This window comes from Diabrotica undecimpunctata, chromosome 9 (assembly GCF_040954645.1).
Source record: "Diabrotica undecimpunctata isolate CICGRU chromosome 9, icDiaUnde3, whole genome shotgun sequence".
Classification (NCBI taxonomy): Eukaryota; Metazoa; Arthropoda; class Insecta; order Coleoptera; family Chrysomelidae; genus Diabrotica; species Diabrotica undecimpunctata.
In genome coordinates, this window is record NC_092811.1 from 84,431,423 (window position 1) to 84,447,184 (window position 15,762).

A 15,762-nucleotide genomic window follows, 5' to 3' on the forward strand; every position below is an offset into this window, starting at 1 on the left:
TGATAGATTAGGGGATAGATTTGGCAGTCGTCAAATCAGCAGTTGCCAGATTACAACAGATGTCTGCAATTAATCTCGAAAGAGACAAATATTTACTCGTTATTGTTAATATAAATTAAAAATTGCAGAATTCATAAAATAGTATAATCAAAATGTACTTTTTAACAGCTTTCTCTCTTTATATTTGAAGCATACAACATAAAAACATCCCAACACTGCCAAACCGAAATATTTTATTTCATGGTTGACATTTGCGGCTATATTCAGCTTGTACTTTCTTTATACTACACTAATTTGAGTATTTTACGTCTTTAGATATATAGACGACTTTTGCACATCCGCTCAGTCTACACATTATTAATGTGAATGAAAACTTATTTTATAAACTAGATCTTTGTATTATTTTTCTTATTATAAGCAGAATTATAATATTCAATTGTTACAATGTAAAATGACCAGCAAGGAAACATATTTTCCTACGCGCCACCAATGATCGAATTCAACATTTCCGAGAATGCATGAGAGACATGTGATTTCGGCTACTTTTGACTACTTACGACGCATGATTTATAGTTTCATTTAATATTTGCCAGTCTTTACCTACTTAATTACCGACCTGCTTTCTGTCGCGGTGTCGAAATTTCCTGTAATAAAATTTGACACTTCAAGGATCTCGGGTACAAACTCAATTTGGTGTCGAAAGTTCGCCCGCCATAAAAACAGACAACACAATGGCCTTGTGCATGGGTTTTATTACACTCCTGACAAATAGATCTCCTTTATATGCTACAAAAGTAACCAAAAGAACTTTAACGTGTTTTAAATTACTTTATTATCTCTAAATTTGTGTTTTGAAGTAATCAAATAAGTATGTCTAAAAGTAATGTTATGTTTCTAGTTGTTTTAAATTCCCTTTATGGGAGTCGTAGACCTTCTCATTGGTCAATTAGGTCACGTGATCAATAAACCTGACAAATTAGAAACAAATGCAGGGACTGCTTTGCGTCAGTTTTCTCTGTCGCACTGGGGGAACGGGCTAGGGTATTGCAACGATCAGTCTATCTTGTAATTATGTCTATGGTGGGAATACGTTTCATATGCATAGCTTCGATTTTTGATGATTTTTTTCTTTTCGTTATATTTTTCTGTTTAATTTTCGGTGGTGTTTGTTTGTTATTGTTAGTATATTATTCGTTTATCGGATTATTTATTATATAAGGGACAATAGATCACTTTAAACATTGGTAAATTGGTTTAAAGCAATAAAGCCCGGAAGACAAACTCTTCCATGAATCGGTAAAACTGTTTATCTTGTGCTTTAAGGTGCAAATATAATAAATAAATGTACTTCAACTCATAAGGAATGGAATTCAACTAATAACAATAATATAAAATAAATAAAAAATCATATTTACAGAGCTTAAAATTCCCATAAAAACAGTTCCAGTTGAAACGTTTGATGTAATAACGAAGCACGTCAAGATAGTTGAAGCGTTAAAATAATGCCGATTTTATTACCAGTATGCAAAAGTAATTTACAAATTATATCAGCAAGCAATAACTACCATTAACTTGACAATAAAACGAATCGATCAACCGATGTCAGCGACATTTTTTAAAGTTTACTTGGAAAACTGTTTAATTTTTTAATTTTAAACGTTCTATTTTGGCTTTGTAACTAACGTAACTATTTAGGTCTAGGTTTTAGGCGTTGGGCGCCAATGTGTAACATCAGAAACGGTGGATGCCAATGGGCAACAATATAACTACCTCCGAAAGTTGAGAGTCAATTTAGATCAATAAAACCCATAACTTTCTTTGGGAGCCAATTGTTAACCTCATTTAGCTCAGTCTCTTAGGTGTGCGAACGTCTTATCTTAGAAGTACTTAAATATGAAAAAACTAAGATATTAACTAATCCTATTTATTGTACATAAATAAATATAAAAATTGAAATTTTAATATTAAATTAAAATCGTACAAAATCACAAAGCAAATTTTGCCTATAGCTTTACAATAAAAATACTTTCAAATAATACTTAAGTATGGCTTCAGATGTTGTCTTCAAGTAGCTGTACAAGATTGCGGTAGAATGTAGAGGTTAGATGTGGTTTTGAATGTAGATACTTTCATGTTTGTATCTTTTGGTGGCCATTGGATTTTAACTAGCAGCAGTTAATACTTCATGGTCAACCATGTGCTGTGGAATTCTTCACCCAAAAAGATAGACATGAATTAGGCCAAAAAAACTAGAAAAATTAACCATGCGTTAACAACTTTATGGACTTTATTTCCGTGCCATTTGAAGATTGAAAATAATTACAATATTAAATAACAAATAGCAAATTGGCAAGGATACAATGAATATAATTATTATTGATAAATAAGTTAAATTATATCAAAGATACTAACTGCATACATTGAAAAATAAAACTGGTGGTGTAGTCTTAGGGTATGGTAAATAGGAAATTATAAAAAGACACATACATAAAAAATGATCAACTAGAAATGTAAGTACTCATCCGAAAAAAATATTCAATTTGTAAATGAATTTTGAACTGAAGTACCAGCTTAAATAAGCAAAAGACAATATGAAAAAAGTATAATCCACCTCTACAGAATTGTGACAGTGACAGAGAAGTGAAATGACAGCAGAGTTGCCAAGTATCAGATATACTGCCTATAGTATAGAAAAACCGAACACAATGTGTTCGGTTGTTCTCTGCCTATAGAATAAAATAAAAAATAAAAATAAAAACGTTTATTGCTCTGCTTCCTTTTAGTTTCCTGATGATTTTGGCGACTTCTGTTGGATTTGTATAGTCTCTACTAAAAACTCATTTCTTCTTTTGATCCTTGCGTATCTATTGAAGTGAGGCATAAAAATTTATATATGTTTTATCATCTCACAGAACCTAATAGGGTCTTAATAAAGGAATTGGAATATTTAATGAAAATGAAAAAGGAAGATTAAAAAGGATATTTAGTTGATTGAAGATCATGCAGAATTAACCTCAAATTCAAATAATATGAATACACATTTGAAGATATTTTAAAATAACGACTAAAGAGTTAGTGGAAAAACCCCAACCAGCAGCAAATCAACATGGTGATATTGTAAAGCTATGTATTAGAAAATATTTATAAACCTCTTTTATACAGTTTTTTAATACGACCGATCTATTTACATTGTTGTCAGACTTTCCGTTTTTCTGCAAGTATTATAATCTTTGTTATTTTAACTAGATCACCATGTATATATTTTTTTAATCCTCAAAAAAATATTGAATATTTTTCATGCAATATTCTCTACATCTAAATGACATGATTTCGGAGTTATAGCTAAATTCGTATTGTATCCGCCCGTTAAAATAATACATTAAAATGGCCATGGTTTGTAGAATATCTCACACATGTTTTTTTAATATTCAGGTTAAATTTAATTATTAAAATAGAAGCTTGGAAATAATCATCATACTTATTAACCAAAAAATTTCGTGATTTAGTTCAATGTCAAATAAACAATACATGAATTTACAATAGAAAGACCTGTTACTGAATCAGCATTTATGCTGATTCTACAAGGTCGAGTAACAGGTCAGAATCAGCATTTATGTGTCACAGAATTACTATTTAAAGCTATTTTTGGTTATACGATGGATTATTGTTATTATTTTAGTAGAGTTTAGACACCGTCGTTTGTTTACGCTTTCGACCTGACCCGGATTATGATGTAATTGTTGAGTTATCACTAAAGAACGCACAAGTACAATTTATATTTTTTAACCCAGCTGTACCCAAAGATATTAGAACTATTTGGTGGTTATTTTTCTGATATTTGGGTAACACCAGCGAAATATAATACAAAAGTTTATTGCAAAAAAAAATTGTTTACAAAAACATGAATTAGAAACCGTACTATATATAGGACATAGTGCAATTTCACAGTTCTATTTAGTATGATACATTATAAGTCACATTATGTCGCATTTTTTCACCTTATAGTTTTTTGATGACATGCTGCACACCTTGCCTACTTTTCCTGAAGGATAACCCAATTATCCAGTCTCAGGAGGGTGTTCTACCTCGAGCCTAATTTTGGAAATTATTTTTTTTTTTATTTTGAAACATTTTAAGATAAATTTGTCATTTTTATATGATTGATTCTTCATACTTTTCTACATTAAGCCTATTTATATAACATTTAAAAAAAAACTACACAAATTTCAAGGTATAACAACTTAGGTATTTTTTACCTTGAACCTAGATATATATGTGTGGTCGGCGGACATAAACAGACAAGTAAATTTTTGAGAAAATTTTTGTATTTATTAAAATCACCTAAGAAAATATTATCTAACGCTGGAATAAAAAAGACAAATCTCAAATGTTATACCCGTGGTTGCCTATCAAATAGTGATCTTTTTCATACTCACAATTTTATCCATTTTAGAGATGAACATAACCAATCAAGCCCTTATATCTGGTTTAGATCGGAGTATACCTAACCAAACGTTTGACTTAACTGATTAAGCACAGTACAGTGAAATTGCTGGCTAGCAAAAAGACTGACGGAGTTATGAAGAAAGGATATTATTTAAATGATTCATTTGGTAATTTAGGTATTGATTACATTGCGTTTCTCACGTTTCTTATCACTTTAAATGTTTTCGTTATTATTATTACATTGCGTTTCTCACGTTTCTTATCACTTTCAATGTTTTCGTTAATTATTATACCGTATGAAATGTATAAGTATGCACATCTCATCAAAATCTGCATTCATAAATATTATTTGAAATGCGAATTGGTCGTAATAAAACATCGTTTAGAATATAAGCTAGTTATTGAAGTAGTCAACTAAAATAATTTCAACACAAAACATTATTAAAATTTTATATAACTTGATAAATTCACTCTAAATGTTATTTTTTGCATCTGCTTTTTAGAACTTAAGTTGTGGCAGTTATGTTGCCAAATCTTTGTTGAATTTTTTAGAAAGAAGACTTTCTTGTCTTGAAGTCATTCTTAAGATACCTACTTAGCTTCATAACTATCTTTATTGATTGTTTTAATTTCGGCAACAAAATATTTTATTTTTGTGTTTTTTTGTAGCCAGTTTCACTTCCAATTTCTATATGTGTACCATCTCGGTCTTACCATAGTTCACCAAAAATTTTCTGAAAACCCTCATTCAAATAGATCTGTGATGTCATCTGGATCTGAATCTGAGCTATCGTAAAGAACTTTTTTACCTTTTTATCTTTTTATGACAGATTTACCTTTAGGTAAATGTCAGGAACTGTCAGGAATATGTTTTCATTTACGGATATAACCCTATTTTTTTGAAAGCAAAAACTATATTGCTCGGTGTAGAAGCCAGTGAGAATGCTCGCCCTACTAGTTCTGCTATAAATTGTAGCTGGTTTAGTATTTCCTGGGGTACCCATCCAGTCATTCATGGCAGTATTATAGTAGGCCTTGAAGGGCCCATAAACTTCCCTGTCAAGTGGTTGCATGCTATGCCTGGTGTGGAAATGGGATGTAATCAAAGTTACTCAATTTTCCTTTGCCAGTCTAATGGTAAACATTTCTTAACATATATACGAGTATTTCTTTCGTGGTTGTCCATTGAGAGTATTAATTTGTTTGGCTAGCATAATTAAATTTAATGAAATATAGCATGGAATCAAAAAATATTTCTTCATTTGACCAACCACTTGGATTAGCTCCTTCAATGGTTCCTACTGGAGCACCCTGTAACATGTGGTCTTTGACGTTTTTGCGGGGAAAAATTAACATTGGTGGCATAAACGTACCCCCAGCATTTATTGCTGCAACCATTATAACATTAGTACCTCTTTCATCATTAGTCATGCTTCCTACTTGCTTGAGACCTTTGGTAGCTAATATTTGTGAAGGGACGTTAACTGTTGAAATACCTGTCTTATTACAATTCCATAATTAAACGGTGATATTGCAGGATTATAGTCTTCTTATAGTTTAAACCCTTCTTATAGTTTAGGAAAAAAATTGCCACATGGGACTTATTAAATGCAGTAGAGATGAATAAGTTTGTTGCCTCCGGTTTTCTTAAAGACATATAGGTGGAATGTCTCTTACGAAAATTACGAAGCCATTTTTTACCAACCATCTTGTTAGTCTCCCGTGAGGGATCATAGGCTTTTTTTAGCAGTTGATAGGCTAATTCCCCAACATTTTTAAAGTAAAGCTGTAATAAAGATGTGATGCAATGGGTATGTATTTGAAAAGAAGATTCTCCTCCTTCTTATTAAAAATTTTTTTTATGTAATTATTTGGCTTATAGTCATAATCATACCTGATGATTTAAAAGTTTTAATGTGTCTTTGTCAAGTGTCATGTGTCTAATTGTAGCTTTGTCTACCCCACACTCTTTAGCAGCAGCATAAGCAGTGCGTTTCTTCTTTACTACCATTTCCATTGCCTTCTCCATATCCTTTTTTGATATTGGCTTTCTTTATATTCATCTATAAAAAGAGAAGAAAGAATTAGAAACAAGATTTTAAATTATTAATTTTATAATTGTAATATGATAACTTTGTCAATATCATTTGGTCTTTGTTTGATTTAATTAGAGCATAATGCATAGGCCTACATTTTCTTCACTTTTTCTTAATATTGTTATAGGCCCACTTGGATAATTTCATTATTGAATGTCACTTAATCATTTTGTATTTAATTTAAATTGATTTCATTGATTTCTTTGATAAATTTAACCAAGCTTATTAGGACAATTATTATGCTTTATTGAATGTTATATTATTAACTACAACAAAACATTTACCTACATTAAACACTTTTATGCCATTATAATTAATCATTGTACAAAAGTCATACTTTTTAGCCTAAATATATTTAATGGAAAAGCGTGTTCTACCTTAAACTGGTTCAATGTACAATACTTCTACTAGGTTCAAGGTACACTACTTGGCCGATTAATGAAATTAGTTGGCTGCCATCTCGTACGTTAGGTTTACAGCAGCTTTCTGCGTCTGTAATTGTAGCAAAGGGATTGCTCAACATACCTAAGTAATAATATTAATTGTTTAAGTACAAATCATTAAAAAAAATAACAACTTTGTTAAAACCTACTTTTGGTAACAGATTTCACTTTTTATTTTTCTAAAAACAGCAGGGTGCATCCACGTAGCAACAAACACCTTCACTGAACTGTTGGAGTAAGCTAAAGTACTGAAAAGGTTGTTGTTGCTATCAGCACAGAGATTGCATTACAATCAGTTTGGGTTCAATGAACATGTAGGTTTAAGGTACAACACTCTCGTTTAAAAATGCGCTCTTTGGTAAATTGATTTGCTTTTTATTTTGGACAAGTAAGACATTAGCAATATTACGTCTAAACGAAAGCTGGTCCACTGTTCCAACGGTGTTTTTATGCAATATGCAATTGCCAAACATTTTGTGGTTCTCCATATCAACACTTTGGGTTATTGGAGGAAAATACCATTTTTTTTTACCTCATGGCTGTACGGTAAAGACTGATGTTCTTCTCATCAGATCGGTACACCTCCCTCCCTCCGTCCCCCCCCCGCTTTGATTATACAAATTTACGATATAAAAAGTTACAATATTATTCTCGTGCCATTTTGTGAATATGATGTTATTATCGGCAAGTTAATAACAACTATCGCGGTGTGATTTCTTGAAAAGTTTAGAGCCATACAGGGTGCTATCTGGATGAAATATGGTTTTCCCTTATAGTACCACTCCTAAAATTTGTTTTGGCAAAGTTCAAGCAGAGTTACGAAAGAAAAAATTTTGTCAAAAAAAATAAGTGAAATTTCAAGTCAGTCCATCTAGATTTAAGAGAATCGGCATATTCTAAGCCAACAGACACCTAGATCTTTATATTTCTAGCCAATACTTGTGAAAGCTCCTTGGTTGGGTTCGAACCAATTTATGTAGCCTTGTCGCGTGGTACCAACCCACAGTTAATATCGATAACGGATAGGCTTACCATGGAGGTACTGCTTGCATCCATGTCTTCCTGTATAAGGAACCATCGCTTCATCTATACTATGGTCTTCTTCCAAATAGCTTTTTTGCAAAAACTTTTTATTTAGTTGTGTAAAAGTAGCTCTAACTTTAGTAAATTTGTCTGATTTCTCCAACGTGTTGTTGTCTTAGCAATGAATGTGGGATAGTATAAATTCAAATTTATTTCTAGAAATGGCTTCAGCAACAAGTTTATTGTAGGTATTTTTTGACTGCTTCCAGTAAATTCTCCTTCTAGGAAGTGGAATTAAACCACTACCGAGAAAAAGCACTCCTATAAAACATCTCATTTCAGTCGAGTTTACGGATTCTTTGGTTCTTCTATAATGCGTATCGATTTGTTTCTTCTATAAGCATTTCTGTGAGTTCGTCATCAAAAAAGAAAAAAAATGTTAGCAGACATTAGCGGATTATGAGGCGAAGTAACGGATTTTTCAAAATGGTTTTGAATAGGGGTTATATCTACTTTTACATAATTATACTTTTTTTTTCTTCTTCTTTACCGCTCAACATTTTTTTTTGTTATTTGACGCTGCGATAAAGACAAATCATCTTCTGTGTCCGATTCATAGTCATTTGGATTACGTTTTAAAGATACTTCGACCTGGCTTTGCATTTGGACAGCAGGTTAAGTATTTATATCCACTTCATTTCTTTCTCTTCACTTGAATCTTCATCAGTTACGTACTAAGCTGCATTATTAGGTGGTAATAAGATGTCATCACTTATTTCATCGTCTTCATGAAAAGAGAAGCCCCTGGAAAATGTATTACTACTGTTTACAACAATATTGGTAATTATAATAATAATAATTATTATTACTATTAGATTGTATATTAACAAATAATATACTTTTAGCTTTAGAACGAACAATAATTAGTTGGAGAAATAACGCACACAACTATCACATTTTTCCAATGTATTAAATATAGGACATCATTTTTTTACTACAATAGCAAATAGAGAAAGTCAAAATTAACTACGTTTTTGTACCTCATTCATTTATTTGGTATCTTAAGAAACTAATAACTAACAAAAAGTTATTATTACGTACTCAGAAATAAACAAAAAATAAACTACTTTGCAAATTTAAGTTCGTATTCGCTCATTTTCGGCAAACTAAAAACTGAAACTTTACAGATTGAGAGATACTTGTTTAAAAATCGAAATATTGGTCTAAACCTCATGTAAGTGCAGCGTTTACGAAACAGTAAAATTTGCCGATATCGAATGTTAGGACATGACGCGCTTGAGCAAGTTTGAAGCCTTCTACAAACAGGGTGGTCCTTAAGTAATTGTACAAAAAGAAACCGTAGATTCTACACTTTAAAACATTACGATTTAAGCCAAATTGCTTTAATAAAATGTTGATATTAAGAAAGATACAGGGTGTTAAAGTGGAAATTTAAAATTTTAATTTTTGCTATAACTTTTATGTTTGTGAACATTTATGTATCAAAATTCATAACTGGGTACTATTGACCATCGTAAATTATAATTTGATGCATGCTTTAATGTAGCTAATAGAGGGCGCTACATATGCCACATATGTGGCATACATTTGCACTAAACTTTTTTGCTCTTTAAGTTACCGGTGTTTGTGATATAAAATATTAAAGATTCAATAATTTAACAAAAAAAGGTATACTTGTTAATAACTTCAAAACTCAACAGTTTTCGAGATAATCGCATTTTACAAATCAACTACATAATTCAGATTTAACGCAATTACTCCCAAGCAACGAAAGAAAATTAGACAAAAACATCAATACTTCTGAATTTTGGTATAAAATGCCTTTAATAAAGTTAATAGTTAACGAAATATTAAATAAAATAAATATATTAGCAGGATAGAATAGTAGGATTTGACAAAATAACAGAATAATTGGATTTTACATCAAACATTTTACGTTTTGTATTAAATTAAAGAAATAATCAAAATATTTTATTTATAAACCAAATTAATAAATAGTTAAAATAAATAACATTAAACTTTTTGTCAAAGTAAGTGTTTGATATGTCCACCATTTTCTTTAATTCATTTGTCAATACATTCCATAAAAGATCGTCTCATATCAAATAGCATCATTGGTTCTAAATAAACTGCTGCAGTATTTATAATAAGTATTATAAATATAATAATAAGTATTCTTTTGGGATTTTTATGCATTAAGTAATTATATTAATATCTCACCCCATGACCAAGGAATATGACTACCACGAACAATCCAACGTTCAGGAAAGTTGTATTTAAGTATGTTCTCACTGCCCTCTCCCTATAATGTGGTGGTGTACCATCTTCCATAAACCACATATTTCGCCTTAAGTTTGATGACAATTCTTCCAATAAATCAACTAAAATCATTTTATAAAAAATGTAAATAAATCTCACCATTCAAATTACAAGGTAATTCGCATGTCCGTAAAAAATAATTACCAATTGTTCCAAATCATACGTTTATTTAAATGTTTAAACTGCATATCGTATGGTTTGGTACCATTTGTAATTATTTTTTATGGACATTCGAATTGCCTTGTAATTTGAATGATGAGATTTATTTACATTTTTTATAAAATGATTTTATTGATTGGTACACCACCACATTATAGAGAAAAGTGCAGTGAGAACACAATTAAATACAACTTTCCTGAACGTTGGATTGTTCGTGGTAGTCATATTCCTTGGTCATGTGATGAGATATTAATATAATTATTTAATTCATAAAATTCCAAAACGAATACTTTATTATTATATTATGTTTATTATATATTATACTTATAATACTTATTATAAATACTGCAGCAGTTTCTTTAGAACCAGTGATGCTATTTAATATGAGACGATCTTTTATGGAATGTATTGACAAATAAATTAAAGAAAATGGTGGACATATTCGAACATTTACTTTGACAAAAAGTTTAATGTTATTAAGTTTAACTATTTTTTAATTTGGTTTATTAATAAAATATTTTGATTATGACTTTAATTTAATACAAAACGTAAAATGTTTGATGTAAAATCCAATTATTCTGTTATTTTGTTAAATCCTACTATTCTATCCTGCTAATATATTTATTTTATTTAATATCTCGTTAACTATTAACTTTATTGAAGGCATTTTATACCAAAATTCAGAAGTATTGATGTTTTTGTATAATTTTCTTTCGTTGCCTGGAGTAATTGCGTTAAATCTGAATTATGTAGTTGATTTGTAAAATGCGATTATCTCGAAAACTGTTGAGTTTTGAAGTTATTAACAAGTATACCTTTTTTTTTGTAAAATAATGTATCTTTAATATTTTTTATCACAAACACCGGTAACTTAAAAAGCAAAAAAGTTAAGTGCAAATGTATGCCACATATGTGGCATATGTGGCGCCCTCTATCAGCTAAATTAAAGTATGCATCAGATTATAATTTCTGATGATCAATAGTACCCAGTTATGAATTTTGATACATAAATGTTCACAAACATGAAAGTTATAGTGAAAATTAAAATTTTTAATTTTCACTTTAACACCCTGTATCTTTCTTAATATCAACATTGTATTAAAGCAATTTGACTTAAATCGCAATATTTTAAAGTATAGAACCTACGGTTTCTTTTTGTACAATTACTTAAGGAGCACCCTGTATAGGTTATTTGGCATATTTGGGTAAAAAAACCACAGAATAAATAAACTAGTTTTTTTGGTATAATATTTAATAATTTATATCCTAACATAAATCTAATAACAAGGTCTACTGTTTGTTTTTTTCATCCGGTTTTTATAGCGCCTTACACCTTCCTAGTTTCCATTCTCGCCTCGTTTCCATCTCCAGCCTAAAAATTCCTTTCCGACATTGCTTTTTGAACGCTTCCTAATTATATCGTGTTTTTTTTTTCTTTTTTTTTTTTTTCGTCTATGAACTGCTACACATTGTATTATTTGCTTATTAAGTCGTTTATCATCTATTCTTTGGACATATATTCTGTGGCTACACCAAATAAGTTATCTGCGTTTAATTTCTTTAATAATAGTTGTTCCAACTCGCATATTTTGTAGTATTTGGTCGTTGGTTATTTTTTCCATTTTTCACTGTAGTACATTTTACAGTACAAAAATTTTAACGAAACTGGTGCAGTACAAGATAAGTTATGATCAAAAATCATAGTATTGTTAATTGTAAACGGATAGTTACAATATTTACCATTTCAATATAATAAATTTATTTTTTTTTTATTTTAGTTGGCTGTGTTCAAGAAACTGCCGACGAATACTCTCTTGGACAACATCGAAATTCCAGAAAGGCCTGAAAATCGGAGACCCACCGATCGAAAATTCCTGATTGTATTTGCGGTCGCAGTGGTTATCCTGGTAAGTATTTTCCAAACATAATAAGTGTTTATTACCGAAACATTTTTGATGAGGTCTTACTTTAGAGAAAAAGCTAATCGAGTAAATTTACGTAATCTTAATGGATCTACATTAAAACCCTTTTACGGCGAAATTTAATTTTTTTATTTTAGCGAAAGGAGATTGTTCAACGATGTATAAAGACTATATATTTTCGGAAAATTAAAAAAAATATGATATGAACACACTTTATTGACAAAAATTGGACTACACACTTTATTGACAAAAATTGGACTATTACCATATGGTAACGCTAGCCTAATATGTAATACAAAATTATTTGGTATGAAATATTTCATTACACTATACATAGCCCAACGTCACATTTCCAACATTTTGTACGTACATTAGATAAACACCCTTCCCCGGCACATCTTCTTTTCTTATTTTCATTAGGCACAAGTAAATGTCTATGACCATCATATCGTAGATCATCTGACCCTCCGTTGCTGGTATTGCTGGTGTTCCAACGGCTTTTGGGGGAGTCCCATATTTGGTAAGATATGCTTGTACTACTTGTCTCCTAAAATCTAGTTGAGATATAGATTCCGTCTTTCTGTAAACATTCCATGCATATACCGTAGAAACACCTAACAACCGTGTGAAGATTGGCCACCACCACTTTTTATGTCCTATACCTTGAAAGATTCTCATCTAACAAATCACCACCTCCCATAAATCGGTTATATTCAGTTATTAGTTAGTCCATATTGATGGACGACTGATTTGAATAATTTTCTTCTCTGTCCTTGAAAATCTTTTTACACTACTAACTGCATTTATTCCATGGAATGTAGACGCCGCAGCAACTGCATTGTTATCTACCCATTTAACGATAATTATTCCATCATCCTTGTTTAGTATTGAACTATAGCCACCTCTCACAGTCTTTTTCAAAAGATCTTTCTTTTGGAGTAATGGGCAAGATTTGGGTATGCGGTTTTCTCGAATTGTTTCGTGTTCCATCGTATCCCAGTTGTTTTAAATAAAATAAAATATTAAAACCCGTAAATAGTTTGTCAAAATAAAACGTGAATGGTAAAGTTTTGTAAGCTTCAGGTAATTCGTGTACCATATTCACCATTGGAGCTATGTTTTTTCCAAATTCTGTTTCAAATGTGGTGTTTACTTTAGTGTTTTTTCCTTGGTATATATATGATATAGATGGAGTATTTAGACACCACATCTTGTAGCCGAACTTAATTGGTTTTTCCCGAATAAACTGTCTATAGGGATGTCGCCCGAAATATTTTATCATGGATTCGTCATAATCCAAGTTTTGTTCTGGAATCCAGTTATCTAAAAAAATGTTTTTCAACTTATCCATCAACGGTCTCAATTTCCACATTTTATCAGATTTGTCCAGTTTGTTGTTATCTGCACAGTGCAGGTATCTTTGAATTTGACGAAATCTATCTCGGCGCATACCTTGACTTACCATTTGATTTCGCATGTCATCTTGAGAGTCCAAGTAAAAGTCTCGACCAGGTAAATAAAAAGAGAATAGCAGAACAACATTTCATTTCATCCAGCGTGATGGTAGAATTTGGGTCATTCAAGAACATTGTATATTTATTTGATTTATCAATGAACTGAATTATATCATCATCTAAACATTTTTCAAAAACGTCAACAGGTAATAAGCTTTTGAATCGTGCATCAATTTGAACAAAATAAAACAGACTTGTGATCAGTATGGATTAAAACTCAACATTAAGAAAGCTAAATATATGATAGTTAGCAAACAAAATTATATACAGGATGACGGTATAAAAGTCGGAGATGCCACACTGGACAGAGTAGAGAAACTCGTGTATCTCGGCAGTAATATCAATGAGAGCTGGGATCTAACCGCAGAAATTAAAAGCCGAATAGAACAAGCCCGAGCTTCCTTTGTAAAAATGAGAAACGTACTTTGCAGTCACGATCTTAGCATTGACCTTAGAGTTCGAATGACATCTTGCTACATCTATTCTGTCCTGCTGTATGGAGTGGAAGCGTGGACTCTAACTGAGGCTATGCTTAAACGCTTGACAGCCTTTGAGATGTGGGTATACAGACAACTACTGAAAATAAGCTGGGTCGACAGAGTTAGAAATGAGGAGGTCCTTAGATGGCTGAACCAAACAACATAACTGGTCAATATAATAAAGAAACGCAAGCTGGAATACTTCGGTCACATTATGAGACACCCTGAAAAATATGATCTTTTACATCTGATTATTCAGGGAAAGATCCAAGGTAATCATGGCCCTGGTAGAAGAAGAACATCATAGCTGAAAAATCTAAGGCAATGGTATGGAAAATCAACTACATCATTATTTAGAGCTGCTGTCAATAAAGTCACGATAGCGAATATTTTAGCCAACATGATATCCAACGATCGATAACGGTCATGGAACTAGAAGAAAAAGATAATGTGAGAGGAAGCTGTAACAATCAGAACAATTTTTGACTGAAAAGTGCCGATCGGATAACAAAACAGAGGAAGACCGAGGCTTAGGTATCAAGACAACCTAGATGCCGATTTAAAATCTATTGGATTTAGAGCATGGAGAAGAGTTGCCACAGACAGGGATCAATGGAGGATTGTTCTGATTGTTTTACTAACCGATGTGCACCCTGCTTATAATAATTCCTGTAATCGTGATCGAAGAATTCTTTATAGAATTTTGTACTTCTTCGTCCAACTGAAAACGATTACCTTTTAACCGCTTTTTCAGTAGCCCAAAGATGTGAAAATCGCTAGGCAATAAATTGGAACCAAAGGATGGATGGTCTAATATTCGCTATTTCTTTCATTTTAGATTTCCTTTCATTACTTTGGTAACCTGAGGTCGAGCATTGTCATGCAAAACAGCTTCTGTGAGCGTCTTCGTCTTATTGCTTGATGGAGATTGTTAAGTGATTACAATTGTGTCCAAGGCTAACCTGACCAAAGATGATTTTCAATTGAACAAGCGTATATGTTCTGTAGTTGGCAAGCATTGCTACTAGGATAAGCAAACATCATTTTCTTCATATGGTTTTATCTACGATTAGCTCGATATCATCTTTAAGGAATCGACTAAGATGTGTTGAAATTCGAAATGTTTTGGAGCATCTTTTATTTTTGGAGTAAATATACGAGAGCAGATTCCTCTGATCCACCACTGACTACTTCCAATAAAACATCTGCAAATATCTCACTTTTGTTTTTCAACATAGTCTGCATTAGAATAACAGATTTTTCTGGTCTATCTTTTAGCATTTCTAATGCTTCACTGAACAAAATTGTTTACCACGCAAGTTTTATCACCACGAGGGCGA

The 15,762-nt window shown here is 31.4% G+C and overlaps 1 protein-coding gene across 4 annotated transcripts in view; it reads left to right on the forward strand.

Moving 5' to 3' along the window:
* Positions 1-15,762, forward strand: part of LOC140450208 (choline transporter-like protein 1) — a 258,955-nt gene that overhangs the window by 133,653 nt on the left and 109,540 nt on the right. For all 4 annotated transcript variants that reach the window (XM_072543690.1, XM_072543689.1, XM_072543688.1 and 1 more), the window contains one exon: positions 12,286-12,414. In XM_072543690.1, coding sequence (XP_072399791.1) covers positions 12,286-12,414 — 129 coding nt within the window. The remainder of the gene's footprint in view (positions 1-12,285; positions 12,415-15,762) is intronic.